The following is a 15,367-nucleotide window of genomic DNA, read 5'->3' as shown; positions in this document are numbered from 1 at the left end:
GTGCTGCCTGCAGGGCAGCCAGTGTGCTCGGGAACACGTTTGACAATTATTTTCAGGGGAATATGTCACTGTTTGAGAGGAGTTTTCTCAACATCAAAGTCAGTCTCTCTGAAGACATGTTAGATAACTTCAAAGTCCTGTGACTGCTTTGCCAAGAGGTGCTTTTTCCTTTGTTTTGTTCCGCCGGTTTGTTTTCCACTCCATTGTGGAGTCGATGAAGAGGACTGTGAGCGCATGTTGCATCACGAACCTGTTCTCTGTGATTTACAACTCAAGGATGCAATGGACATTGAACATGACTTTAAACACCAAACATATTCTGACAGGCAGCTTTCCAAGCAAGGACCTCAGAGAACTATGGTTCTGCTTTCTTTCTTTCTTTTCCTTTCATGAATTCAGGAGTGATGATAAAACTGTATTATTTTTGAAATTTTAAAAATTTAGATCGCCGCTTGCTCCCAATTTTTATCTAATTGCATGTTACATTTATACTTGTGATGAAAAGAGAGAGGCTGCTTGCAGTACGGTTGCCTTTCACATTTACTTCCCTGCAATATCCTGCAGTATATTTCCTGATAAGATTACCAGATTAATTTTACCTGATTAGATTTTATTTTTCCATTTTTCCCCTCGAAGAAAATCAAAATAAGTCCGTCCGTTTGTTTCTTATGTAATCCACCTATCAGCACCTCTTAAACTCTCAAATTACAGTAATATGTTAAATTGTGCAGTTCCTTGTTTCCAGTCTTGATGGTATGCTAAGCTAACGGGGCGCTTCCATTCATATTAAATGGACCTGCACCTGCAAAATGCACCTGCAAAAATGCTAAATAAAAATCACCAAATGGTGTAGTTGTGTACACAGTGGTGATTGTGGAAGGTAATTGAGATATACTTAAAGGAGCATTTGAAACCAAGCTTTTAGAGTCTTCAGTATTTCCTATTAATAACCATCTGGATATATGTATGATACAGAGTCTGAAAGAGAAGACCAGCTGCTGCCTTCTCGGAAACAATCAGCTGCTGTGCTGCCTTTATTTCCCACTGCATCAAAACAGAAACAAGTTAATTAGTAAGGCATCCTCCAACAACATGCAATATATCATGCGGTGAACCTCACCTGCCTGCTGCACATATTATACTCACCGTCTCTGGTGACATAATTATATGACTGATGCTGTGGAATTAATTGGAATTACTATCCCTGAAGATCAGTGTCGGTGGATATTATAGAACTGGTAATATTGGCCCGCAGCCCTTGCAGGGAAAGTTAAGTCATGGTAAATGCGATCTATATCATGAGCCGGATCAATGAGGACGAAGGCCAGCGCTTGTGAAAAATGAAAAACCCGATCCATCCAATCTATCAATAGCTGTCAAGCAAATTAAGCGTGGTCTGAAAGTCACGGTAGTGTCACAGCTGACTTATATTGTGTAGTTAAATATTAACAGCAGGCCCGTAGTATAAGTTACAATGCCAGGACAGCCATTTTCTCTAAGCTTCGTCTGATGTAATGCAAAACAGGCCACATCTCTATTGAAATAATGCACAAAGATTCAAGTGAAATTAACATACTGGGACATGTTGCATCACATATTCTGGTAATCCTTCCTATCAACTGAAGCCATTTGCATTTTTTTTCCATGTAATACGGCATTGTAGAGTATAAAACATGCAATAATAACCTACTTTGGCTCTGGATGAGAAGACAAGCAGATTTGTTTTTTCCTGTAGTGTGCTACAAAAAAAAGTTATCCAACTTTTGAGTTCACAGAAATGATTGCATATAGTTTATCTCTTTTAATAATGTCAAAGAATTTAAATCAAACATAGTATACAGTAGCAAGAAAACCCCAAACACAATGTCAACTAATTTGGTTGTTCTTAAAATGAATGTGCCAGAGATTCACCTACAAACCTAAAGTTTAACTCACCGAATAAATTGCAAAGACCCTGCAGATCCTCGAGGTCAGTTAGCATAGTTTACAGCACAAAACCCATTTAACTGGTTTTAAACAGACAAACAGTTATTTTGACGTACCAACTCTCAAGTTCCAACGGGAGTGGTTGTCAATGGCAACTGTCAATCACACCTGTCTCCATCATGATGTCACATCCTGTTTTTATTGTGTTAAATAATGAAACTTCTCAGTGTTTTAGTTTCAAGGCCAAAATCCCATCCACTAACATGTAGGGGGCGGGACTTATGAACTATACTGTAGTCACCCACTAGGATGAGCTCTACTTGCTTTGGTTTCACTTTTGAGGAGCTGTCATGGTGTCCACTTTTTTTACAGTCTATAAAACAATAACATTTAGAGAGAGTCATTCAGCAGAGAAAGTGTCAATCTTAAGGTACAGACACAACAAACAAAAACTACATCGCCTGGACCAAAAAGTGGCACCTGAACACACGACAAAGACTACAGCCAATGGCTCGCATTGAGGATATACCTCTTCATACCAGCAGGTGGCAGTAGTCTGAATTCACCATTCATAGGAGAGAACCCAGAAGATCAATATGTTGCCTCCAGAACTACGAAACGACATATGAAGCTAGGTGTAGATGACACTAGAAGTACAATGCAGAAGTCGTTAGAGAATAATTTAACCCGATGAATCTCTCTGTTCACGTGTCTGTAGGTCAAAGCGAGGTCAATGGAGTTTAGCTAAATTTACCCAAAATTTTGACTCTACAATACCACAGAGAAAATGTTTTATGGACTACTAAAGGGGTAAAAAGGATGTCGACATGAAAATATCTTCCCAGCGGTGGAGGGAAGATCATGATTTGGGGCTGCTCTGCTGCCTCTGGGGCTCGACAGCTTGCTGCTATCAAGGGGAAAATGAATTCCCAAGTTGAACTCTGCACAGGAGCATTGACAGACTGACAGTATTAAGAGAAGAGGAATTAAATGTGCTCTCGTCTCCAAAGCGCCATGCAGAAAACTATGATTGGAGAGATCTCTCGTGTTTCATAGGCTGTACTTATGTGTCTCTGTAGAGGACACATGGACACTAACATGAAGTGTCACTATAGAAGTGCTGAATAATCCTGAGTGCATAACTGCTCACATAGCAAACGCCAGATTCAAGCGAAGTGTGCATTAAAATTAAAGGTATGGTTCTGGCAGGCAGTTAGATGGAGAGGACTGATACTACTTTCATATCTGTCTGCCTTGCCGTTTTCACAAGAAAAATTCATATTAACGTCTCTCTGTTAATATGTGATATTTGCCGAATTAAAAGAGTCCAAGTTCAGTTGTGGTGTGTTTGTTGACATTTTCAGAAATGCCGGGGGTGGACGGCGAGTTAATGAATTATAATTTAGTTGCATCGTTTCCTTCTTAATTTTATAATGGTTTAGGAAAATATAGGACATTTTCCAAATGGCCTCATACTTCAATTATGCCAATTCATATCCCACATTAAGTTACCAGATTGATAGCTTGTTAGCCCGGGTGCCTCATTTCTCACGACTTACAGCTGATGATACCACTGAGCACCAAAAAATAAAACAAAATAAAAGATGTCACAGGCTGTGAATACCACGAGAGAGAAGAGGATCTCTTCATGTGCATGTTGTAAACACAACCCCATTTGAAGGCACTGTGAATTATGAAGCTACAGCCAGGTGCTACTTAGTTTTAGCTTATCTTAGTTTATCTAAAGAGCTAATGAGTGAAAGTAAATGAGCCATAGCACTGAGTATTTCAATATGGATTTTAGATCACAAAAGATTAAAAATATGTATTTTATATAAGTTTATTCCACCTTTTCATGTTCTGTTGGTGGAAAAAATAGTCAGATTCATGTACCAAGACACTAAAACGCTCTATTACGAGAAGCTTAGCTTAGCTTAGCTTAGCTTAATTTATCTAAGAGTACCACAAAGACCAGTGGCAGCTAGACATGATTTTCTCAAAGGTAGAATTAAATTAAAATTAAAATTAGCCTACTAGCAGCTCATAAATTAGCACGTTGCATCTAGCGTGGTTTATCCCATTTTAAGAAGGAAATGAGCCAGGCCATATCATTTACCTGGAATCAGTTGCCTGGCAACCAGAAGAACAGTTACCAACAACCCATAAAATAAAAAGTCATGACACAAAGTTTAATGCAGATTATGAGGTTAGTGATGAACAGTAATACCAGCTGTTGCATTTCCAGTCTGTGCTAAGCTAAGCTAAGCTAAGCTAAGCTAAGCAGCTTTTATCTGCTGCTAAACATAGCATACACAGAAAGAAAGTGGTATTGAGCTTGATATCTATTGTACACTAGAAAGAAAACATACATATTTAAACTATTCTTTCAAACCTCTGCACTGTTCATGTTGTTAAGAAACCTTCCACGTACAGAAGCCAACAGCCTACAGATTTGTATTGTTACTGCTGATTATTTTTCCAATTCGGTGGCTGCAATTTATCACCTCTCAAGTTTCTAGGCTTCCCCCTCTGTAGAGAATTGCTACATTAAAATTTAAGAACATCTTGATGGTCTTCTTATACGCCATGAATGATTTTTCTCTGATTGCTTCAGACTGACCCATTTACAGCAGTGAATTTTTATATGCGGGGATATTATTTCACAATGTAGACGGCTGTGGTGCCAAGGGGAAAGGCGTTTGGCCAAAAAAAAAAAAAAAAGGGAAAGGAAAAAAATCCACTGCCTCCAGGCAAATATTATGTTCCCAAAAAAATACTTAACACGTCCTCTGAGTTCAGGATGAGGATTTCTGTGCAGACAGGGGCCATTTATGGTCATTGTGGGCGCTGCCAATGTCAAATATCAGACTGGCAGCAGAGCCACGAACATGTGTTTTAATGCTTCTCCTCTGTTCTTTTGTTCTGGATCAGAAAAGTATGTTGGTCGGTCTAGAAGTGGAAATGATAAAAACACGATAGTCGTGACGGGGAAAAACATGTGTTGGAAATTATGTCTCAGACCAGATTTTTGTGTATTTAAATGTGTGTACTTTATAACTCTCAGATTATTAGAATTAACACAAATTCTGTTCCAACATAAAAATACCAATTCACTAGAATTTTGCGTTACAAGTCCTGTATTCAAAATCTTGTTTAAGTAGATTATGAAAGTGTTATCTCCAACATATATGTAATTAAAGATTCTGCAGAAAACCTTTCATAAATTGGTTAATTAAATGACATTATTGCATTTTTGCGGAGCAGTATTTCAGTCTTGTACTATTCCGTTAGGTAAGTTGCTCCCAACCTATTATCATAAGATAATTAAGAGGGGTCTTGATACGATGATTGCTCTGCTATTTTCATATTTAATGTTTCCTCCTAGATTTTTGAGAAACACTCAAATTATACTTACAAATTAAACTATCTGAGACATTCACATGTGAACATAGTTTGGATCAAAACAAGCTAAAACAGATAACAGAAACATGTGATGTTATTATTTTATTATTTTGCAGGACAAAAATTTAGCATCCCTTTAGCATTGTGTAGTATTTTATACGTTTACTGTGGATATAAAGCAGCTGTTTATAAGAAAGAGATAGTATATAATGTATACTTCCCAAACAAAGCAGAATAAATGGAAAACAGTAGTTAAATAAATTAAAAGTATTTCAGAAAAAGTACTTAGGGCTGCTTTCCATCATATTTGAATATGCATGTAAATATGCAGTGCATTTGTTACTGTCATTTAAAACAAAACATCACTGACAGAAAACATTTTTTGAGTATTATTTGTAGCATCAGGAAAACACAAAATGGCCTACTACTGTATCTCTTCCATCATCTTTTCTAACATTTACCACAGCTGCTGTGTATCTGGTGTTGTCAGTATAGCTTATATATACAGTAGGCTTACAGTGACTGGGAGGAAATGCTGAAGTTTATTTAATCAGACACTAACATGCAGGGGAAGCTGCACAGTTTGGGCTGCAGTCCACGGGTCAGATCCTTGTAAAGGCCTGACTGTAGTTGATCCCCGGGTTCCATATTGAGGTAATTTGATAGGCGCCTGCTGCCAGGGACGGAGAGTCAAGTCTTGACAACTTCAGACCGCAGACATCCTTCCGTTTGAGCAGAACACCGGCTGAAACCTGCTTCTTGACAGCGGCCTTCCCACAATGAGAAGCACCTTCGCCAGCAGCGGGTGCAGGGACAACGCTTGAAATACCTGGGCCAGTCTAATTAGAGGAGGCCTCTTGACCTCAGCAGAGATGGTGCGGTTTTTGGTGCTGTGGATGGGAGCTGTCCTCCAGTTTTGTCACGCAACGATTTACACCAACGAGTGGGCGATAAAAATAAGAGGAGACCTTCAGTCTGTGAACAGGATGGCAGAGAAATATGGATTTACTAATATGGGTCAGGTGAGTGTGCTAAATCAAGAAAAAGTGTCAGACAGGAACACATCCAGCATTTTTACTCTTGAACTCAGTCGCTAACGTTTTTAATAAACAGAGTTCATTCTCATTTAATTCTGAATTTGTTACTGTTCATGCATAGGGATCCACAGAGTGTAGGCCTTTAGATTAACATGGCTTCAAATGAGGCCACATCCCACTAAAAGAATTAGAGTTACAGGAGACCTAATGGCACAATAACAAACATGAAAAATGGATTGAGAGAAAAAAAACATAAATCAAAGAAATCCAATGTGTCCAATTTAGCCAATTACCAGAGCTGTACTTGTTCAAGATCATATTAAATATCACTGCAAAACCTGGAGTAGCATAAACTGTTATTTACTGGGGATTTCCAGAAGAGCCATTGTGTCAGAAACTAGAGTAAAATTAAATTTCTGTTGAAGTTTTAGGAAAACAGATAAGAAAATCTGCTGCAGCTGCACTAAAGGACTCCAATACTCTAATGCAAAAGTAGGTCAAATATTTAATGTTAAATTTTATATCAAGGAAGACGTTTGTATCACAAATGCCCATCTACTGTGTTGAGGTTTTGTACAGTAGATGGGCATTTGTGATATAAACGTCTTCCTTGATATAAAATTTAACATTAAATATTGAGGTGTAAGTATTCCAAGCATCTCAGTTCATCTAAATTTTTACATGCATTTCATTATTTCAACCTATAATTGACAGTTAAACCAAGATCTAGTCCTTTGTAATTACTTTAGTCAAGGTTGTAAAGAATTTGTCTGTATTTCTCTACATGAAAGATGCAAAGGACTTGTCAACAGACCATAAAACAAATAGACAGAACTGAATTATCTATGAAACTCAGCACATACTCCCACAGATTCGATTTTTTGATAAAACTTGCTGGTCTTCATCTACTCCAGTTAATTTGAACCAGACGGACCCACTGAAACTGAAAAAGACTACAACTTTATAATGCTGAGGTCAAAAATCAAGAAGCAAGTTCCACAACAGATTCACCAGGGAATAAATTAGGGCCATAATTTATTCCTCTCTGTCAGAGAAAATGACCGGCCAGTGACTCTTTTTTTTTTTTTTATTGAACCCAAATTACTCCCTCGTATGTATTAAAAATCTGCTTACATCATGACATTACAGACACAACTACACTATAGAGAGCGTGCATGTACTCACACAAGTACACACAAGAGCAGCAGTGTGGCTCAGGTTGCCCTAACCTGAAAAACTATCACAGGTGTAAGGTAGCCGCCTCAAAGAAAGACACCCAGAGCTGTTTTATAATTCAACAGCTGTTTAGTACAGAGACAGAGCAGGGTGAGCAACACACCTTCACCTGAAAACAAATTCATTTAGAGGGTTTGATATTTGTTTTACCAGATTGGAGACCTGAAGAGTTATTACAGTTTCCGCCATCAAGACACAGCAAATCGGTCCACGGTGGGCAACAAAGAAGTGACTGTTAGCGTCGCCAAGGAGACCAAGGTATAGTAATGGGATACGGGCAGAACTGGAAGACTCTGCTGGATTATTAATCAGCACCGTGTCCAGTCTGTACCTCCAGATACACATAGGCGCACACACATGTTCATGCACTGATGCCTTCCCTCACACCACAATCTTACACACAAAACCCAAGAGATGCCAGGAGGCATTAAAGAGTGATAAAATGTTAAGTACACTTCCCATTTAGAGGACGGTTGCAGTTTATTCTAAGAAGGGTCATGTTTTTTAGTAGTGGCCATCATCGCTATCAGTAATAAATTTCTGTGGAACATAGTGAAAGAAAGGCAGTTGGACATATTTGAGCTTGCCACATCTGCCATATCACAGGTAAAATAACTATTGACCTTTGACCTAAACTTAGCAGTTTGTCTTTCAACAGGTTAACACTCCCATTCTACACAAAGCCTAAGGCAGCTATGTTGGTGTCTGCATTTACACTTGTGGTGTTGTCTGCAACGTTTTGTATTTACTCTGCTAAAACACCAGTTGGCAACTTGCTACCTGTGTTTAGTTTCTCTGTGTACTTCAAACAATAGCAAAAGCATTTCAGATCAATCACAGCCGTTTAGGTATTCTTTGCCATAGCTATCTGGTTTTAGAAGGAAAATATAGTAAAACTAGGGCTACCTTGCTCCACACAATTATTTCTATATCTATGCTAAAGACTGAGCTAACATTTATCTAGCTAGCTAAAACTCGCAATAGGGCTATAGCAGCCATAATCTGACCGACTTGTTGGCAATGTTTAAGAATTAACAACCACGAGAAGGCTGCGAGAACAAGAACAAAGTTCGTTACACTTTCCGAGAAACTCCAGTGCCGAAGTCAGCATAGGGCCCGCCCACTGCAGCGTACGTCACACGCGCTAAGCATTGTGGGAGATGCGGGAGATGGACAGACGACGAGAGTCCCTTTTATTTTCGGATGTCGGCCAGCCGTTTTTGACAACCGTGTATGTCGGATCACGCCGTTTATTCCCTCTACCCATGAGAGATTAGCGGTCACACTGCGAATATTAACATGGGAGCTCACATACAGTCTATTTACGCTAATCACGCCCACTTCTAATTTCTGACCAATCACAGAAAACTGCCGGACACAACACGAGAAAAAAGTTCTTCCCGGTCAGTACCGTAGGTAACAGCCTTCAGACTTAGTTGCATTAATAGTGTATAGTGTTATACACAAACTTTTATATTTTCTTCTACAGTGTTGTAACTATAACAAACAAATTTAGCTACTGTAAGACTCTTCTTTCTAGCTAAATGCTAACACCAGCTTGCTAGCATGCAAATGCAAGTAATATTAGTTCATGATTTAGCAAACATTTACTAATTGACATTAACACAAAGTGCAGTTGATGGGAATATGTTTTTTGATCTATTTGTAAATTGTTAGACTAAATTAAATTTTAAATTGCATTTCATAGCAATTGCTTGTAAATTTTCAGATGTCTCAGTAGTGTGAGGTTGAACATTTTCCCCTGATGATGGCTCATCTTCAGGGGAACATGAGTATACCAAAATGTCATGGCAGTCAATCCAGTAGCTTTCTTAACTAACCACGTTAAAAGCAAATGTCTACATCTGTACAAATGCACTTTAATGATCCTTTTAAGGTGGAATGGCTCCAACAGCAGGTGGTCCAGAGGAGAACAAAACGGACCCCAGGAGCCAGCTCTGACTATTCCACTGACATTAGGATCCAACACCTTCCTGCTACCCATCATCAGTCCGGTCCCACCCAGACTCTGCACTTTAACGACCCAATGTTTAACAGCCTGTGGTACATAGTGAGTCAGTTTTTTTCCTTTTACTAAAGCTCAAGTCTGAAACACAGACACATAAACACAGACAGACAAAGCCTAAAATAGACACTGATTTATTCTTTACTCCCAAAGGCTAAGTTGGATGTCCCACTATTTGCTCCACAGCACTGCAGTGATGAGTCCAAAGGCTGCCAGTCACATATGAACATTGCAGGGGCCTGGAGGAGAGGGTATACTGGAAGGGTGTGGTGGTGTCTGTCCTAGATGATGGCATTGAGGGAGCGCATCCGGATCTGAAGCCAAATTATGTAAGTGCCCTGGGATGGGATGCTCTTCTTGTGAAGAGGACATTAATCATAAGCAATTTGGCAGAGCTCTTAGTGTAAGAGTGCAGAGCTGAGACAGATATTGCAGACAGAGCTTCTGGGCCAAAGGTTTGGAAAGGCCGACTAAGAGTATTGAAATGGACATTAAACGTCTGATCCACTTAACTGTTGAGTGGACCGGTGAATAATGCTCTTTGTGATTTGTCTGATGAAACAGAGACAGATAGCTGCTGGCATCGTGTTATGTGCTGCTACTTATAATCCATCTGATTTAGGATCCTCTTGCCAGCTATGATGTGAACGGACAAGACCAGGATCCTTCTCCGAATTATTTCAACAAAGCCGCCAACTAGTGAGTACCTCTTATCTCTAGATTTGTCTTTACACCTGCAGCTTCCCATCGTAATAATTCAAACTTTAATTAATGCGCGCTCTCCATTTTTTTCAGTAATTACATGCATATATGGATATGCAGATTCCCCAGTCTGAATTCTGTCTTCTCACTGGTTTGATGTAACGGAAATAGCCTGTCTTCTCCTCATACATATGCATTTAACCTCATGTTCTGATGTTCTCCTCCTTTCTCTGAAAAGCCATGGGACTCAGTGTGCAGGGATGGTTGCTGCGGTTGCAAACAACTCTCGGTGCACAGTTGGAGTCTCTTTCCACGCGCAGATAGGCGGTGAGTGCATGTGATGGCATGAAAAGTAGTGTGCTGAAGGACTCCTGGAGGTCTTAAACATGGAAGATTCAAACATTACATCTGCCCTTCTGTCCCCTTTTACCTGAAGGCATCCGTATGCTGGATGGAGATGTGACGGACATCGTGGAGGCCCAATCCCTGAGCTTCAAGCCACAGTACATTGATATTTATCTAGCCAGCTGGGGGCCAGAAGATGATGGGTCCACTTTGGAGGGACCCGGGCCTCTGACTCGACTCGTTTTAAGGAACGGCATTGAAACAGTGAGAGAGTGTGACAGAGAAAGAAAAATGGCTGTAGGCTGTTTGTGTGTTTGTTTATGTGCATATTTACTCAAAGGGCTTATTTTTTTTCCACTTTACCAATGTGTATATATCATTAATACATTAATCACCTCTGTCTGCTTTCCCTATTAATCTCAGGGCCGGAAAGGAAGGGGATCTGTTTTTGTTTGGGCGTCAGGGAACGGAGGGCGGAGAGGTGACCACTGTTCCTGTGACGGCTACAGCAGCAGCATTTATACTATCTCCATCAGCAGCAGCAGCAGCAGCGCTCGGCCTGGAAGCCAGCCAGATTACCTGGAGCAGTGCTCCTCCACACTGGCAACAGCTCACAGTGGCAGGGAGACAGATGAGCTGGTGAGTGGAAACATAAGGTTGAAAATGAGTTAGAGTTAAATAACAGAGGAAAAAGTAGGGTAAAGATGCAGTTCAGCCAAGAGTCTAAACTCAAGAATTTAGTATACATTTTATAAGTGTGTAGGCGTGAAATGCAAACGTTTGTTGTTTTGTTAACGTGTCTAAACAGATTTTTATTCTCATATTTATTTATTTTTTACGGCTCTGTCAGTGTCAGAAGTCTGATTTGTCTGTTTAAAATTCTGGTGGCACATTTTAAAGGTCAGTCATTTCTGAACAATTTCCCAGGAATCTTCAAGATATTTCTCGGAGAGAACATTTTTAATTTGGTGGCACTAACTATATTGAAAACTGACAAAGTTTAATTAGAAAATTAAAAAGTTCACTCACTCACTATATTAACATAGTGTTTTTTTTTAGCTGGTGTTTCAGTGCAGGAAAGAATGAGCAAAAATGGGGAATCAATCTAGAAACTACCATGCAAGTTTAGAAGAAGAATCTTTCCAGTGATTAGTAAATAATTCATTAATAATATATTTTATTCATTATTTAAGCTGCTTCTTCAAAAGGATTTTTGTTTTTCACAGATTTATAAAGTTAAACTGATCAACATCTTCATAATAGCCTCAAAATATTAAAATCTATTGATATCACAACTTCAGACACAGAAATATATCAAACACCTTTTGGAGACTGAGCAACGGTTGAGAAGTTTCTTGTGTTACAATAATGTCGCTGCCTTTAAGCACCAATATAAAAAAAAATCCTTTTTAAGTGTTATTTGATATTAAGTGTGGTTGAAGGCAGAGAGAGGTTTTAAAGTCTGTAGTCGGACTTCACCAGCTGCTTATAACCAGAATATACACGTCAGGGAAATGAGGCGTAGACTGCGGGGGGAGCGTGCTGCAACTTCCGCACTTGAGCGTGATAGTCTGAGACACCTGTCAATCAAACACATACATCCCCTCAATGAACTTTCATAGTGACGGGACGAAAAAAGTTTGAAATGCTCACAGGAGGGAGCAGAATATCTCTGTGCAGCCTTTAGATTCTTTACAGTAGAATACACTGAAATGTTGAAATGCTGTTTGAATTATTTCGGAGTCAGAGGGTAGATGAGGGCGGGTGTCGTGTCATGCTGTTTGTTGGCGTCCTTGGTAAACAAGGTTGGGTGGTTCATTGAGAGCTGGTCTCAGGCATAGGCGTTTTCAACTTGTCTTTTCTTTGGGTCTTTTTGTGTTGTCTGAACCTCACCTGACAACATAACAACAACACAATCATCTATGAATACTTGGCACGACTCCTCCCGTTAAACTTGATTGATTTATTTATTTATTTTTGCCATGCGGTTTAATGAACCATTCATCAGCAAATGCCACTCTAAGTTGGCCTTATTTAAAACACAGGCGGGAGTTGTGCCCGATAACATGGTCCTGGCCATACCTGCATAACAATGCAATGAATGTCAAATTAAATAAATGAATTGATTGACTGGTTTACTCAGATTAAAGGTTAACACATACACTAGGCGGTTTAGACTTCTGCAGTAAGTTGACGCAGAAGCTACGGCGTCAGCACAGACCCTGCGCAGACCCTAGCGCCGTATCTGACGCGCCCCTCGCCAGAAACGTAACTACACGCCGCGGCAAAGCAGAGCGCTGGAGCTGTGATTGGTCCGCTTGATAGTAGCGTGTTTCTGCTTTAGTATTTCCAGCTGCTTCTCCATCTCAAATTGATAGTTTTGGGTCAATAAAAATGGAACACATCGAGGAGAGGTTAGAGGGACTTACCGTTTTTTTTACAACCTGGACCTTATTTATGGCATAAAATACGATCGTTTACTCACCCATATAACTTCATTGTGTCATTTGGAGTCATTTGGACGATATTTAGATCTGCGTATATCCATATAGTGGGAGTGAGTGGGGCACCCAAATGCAGTCTCTAAATAACGTATTATCTGCCGCGAAACTCGTTCATTTCACCAATATTTTGTTATGATAACTCCGGACTCAAGAGGGAATAGCAGTAGCGTATCATAACAAAATATTGGTGAAATGAACAAGTTTCGTAGCAGATAATGTTGCAGTGCCCCACTCACTCCCACTATATGGATATATGAGTAAACGATCGTATTTTATGCCAGACATAAGGTCTAGGTTGTAAAAAAACGGTAATTCCCCTTTAACTGAGGCGGTTCAGAGACACAAACATTTGTATGACTCATGTTTCGGCAAAAGTTCTAGTCGCCATTGTTGAAAGTGAAACAGGAAGTAGAAACAAAAATGAAACAAAAAAAGACACAGCGTCGACTAGCATTTAGGTGGCGTTGTTACAGAGCCACACTGACGACGTTACGACGTCAATGTTCCGTAGTACCCTAGAAGAGCCTGTTGTCGTACATGTGCTGTACCACTTGTCTAAACTATCCAAATCTGTCATAGGGTAGATAGGGGCGCCTGGGGAGGTTATGGAGTATCTGTACTCTAGGGCCTTCTTAGGTTTAGTGGGGTTTATGGTTGTCATTGCAAAATTTGCCAAAATGTAGCCATCTGGAGCCCTCCTTTCTTTCTTTTTCGTATTTCATAGTGCACCAAACAATTGCTTGGCTTCCCTGTCCTGACTGTGTGCCCCTTTCCCCAATAGGTTACCTTGGGCCCTGGGCAAAGCTGCAGCAGGGCTCAGTCCGGGACTTCTCTCTCCTCCTCCATTGCAGCCGGTGTCATTGCTCTCACGTTGGAAGCCAAGTAAGCAGCTTTGTTGTACATCTAATTCATGCATGACCTAGAGACCTATTTAAAATCAATAGGTGTAAGCGATTGCTGAGCGCACGTCGTGTCCCTTTCAGTCCCCTGCTAACCTGGAGGGATGTGCAGCACATTGTTGTCCGGACATCAAAAGCCCATCGCCTTATTGCTCCTGACTGGCGTGTGAACGGGGCCGGATACAAAGGTACTCCCATCGGATCTAAGCCCAAATGCAAACAGCAAGTTTATTTTTTAACATTTTTTGAGAGAAGTTTGAAGAATATAATAATAATAAATAAATCTCCTGGATGCAATCCTCTCAGAATTTATTATAAAGAGCAGGGGCAGAGCTAAGTTAAGCCTGATGAGCACATTTTGGTAAATGTTCTCTCAGCTCTTTTTAGGGTAAACTATAAAGCAGCGAGCACACAAAATAATGAGATACTGTGAGCAGAGCAGCGATAAACGCCTACAAAGTCCCAGGAGTGTGTGAAGTCTTTTAAAAGCTACAATGCCTTCCATGCCCCGGCTAATGTGGTGTATGTGTGTGTATGTGTGTGTGTGTTTGGGGATGTGCGGGTGTGTTAGTGAGCCACCTGTATGGCTTCGGCCTTCTGGACGCCGAGCGCATGGTGAAGGAGGCTGAGCGTTGGAAGCAAGTCCCCTCGCAGCACGAGTGTGTGGAGGAGGCAGCCATCCAGCTGAGCAGGTATCACACTAACCACGCTGCAAGAGATCTCCGCTTTGAGTCAGGGCTTCCCTTGATTCCCCCCCTCTTTCATCGCACTTTATCTATTTCCGTCTCGGGTTCTCACATGGATTTCTCTCACATTGATTCTCACACACATTAATGGGTGTCATTTTCTGTGCCGCCGCCGCTCTCCTTTTAACTCTCTCTTGCGCTTCTTGTTGTCTGCCTCCCCTCTCATCTTCCGCCGCTCACTGTTCTCTTCATTCTCTTTACCCTCTCCGTCTTATGACAGAATTATTCATCCGGGCTCGGTGCTGACATCTGCGCATGAGACTGAAGGCTGCTCCGGCGAGGCCCCGCGGCACGTTGTTTATGTGGAGCACGTCGTCGTCCGTGTTACCATCACTCACGGCCGTCGTGGCGACCTTTCCATTACGCTCACATCACCTTCAGGCACGGTGTCGCAGCTGCTAGCCAACAGGTAACTAAGAGCAGTGCTCAGTCCAAGCTACAATACTACCCCCTCCACCCACCCCGCTCCACATCGTCACCATATGGTGGTTTCTATGCATAATAATCAACGAGCATCATTTTTATTTTTTTTTTGTTAAGAGCA

At 40.7% G+C, this 15,367-nt stretch overlaps 1 protein-coding gene across 1 annotated transcript in view; it reads left to right on the top strand.

Annotated features, from left to right (window-relative positions):
- The first annotated feature begins 6,034 nt into the window (after positions 1-6,034).
- Positions 6,035-15,367, top strand: part of LOC311507700 (proprotein convertase subtilisin/kexin type 5-like) — a 30,966-nt gene continuing 21,633 nt past the window's right edge. Inside the window, 13 exon segments of the mRNA XM_084572148.1 lie at positions 6,035-6,350; positions 7,755-7,859; positions 9,499-9,672; positions 9,814-9,886; positions 9,889-9,956; positions 10,250-10,326; positions 10,568-10,656; positions 10,766-10,938; positions 11,098-11,313; positions 13,960-14,060; positions 14,162-14,265; positions 14,649-14,769; positions 15,044-15,232. Of these exon segments, the coding sequence (XP_084428274.1) occupies positions 6,201-6,350; positions 7,755-7,859; positions 9,499-9,672; positions 9,814-9,886; positions 9,889-9,956; positions 10,250-10,326; positions 10,568-10,656; positions 10,766-10,938; positions 11,098-11,313; positions 13,960-14,060; positions 14,162-14,265; positions 14,649-14,769; positions 15,044-15,232 (1,640 nt within the window). The 5' untranslated portion in view covers positions 6,035-6,200.

This window comes from Chelon labrosus (genome assembly GCF_963514085.1).
Source record: "Chelon labrosus genome assembly, chromosome: 22".
NCBI classification, from domain to species: domain Eukaryota; kingdom Metazoa; phylum Chordata; class Actinopteri; order Mugiliformes; family Mugilidae; genus Chelon; species Chelon labrosus.
This window is presented reverse-complemented; position numbering and strand designations above follow the sequence as displayed.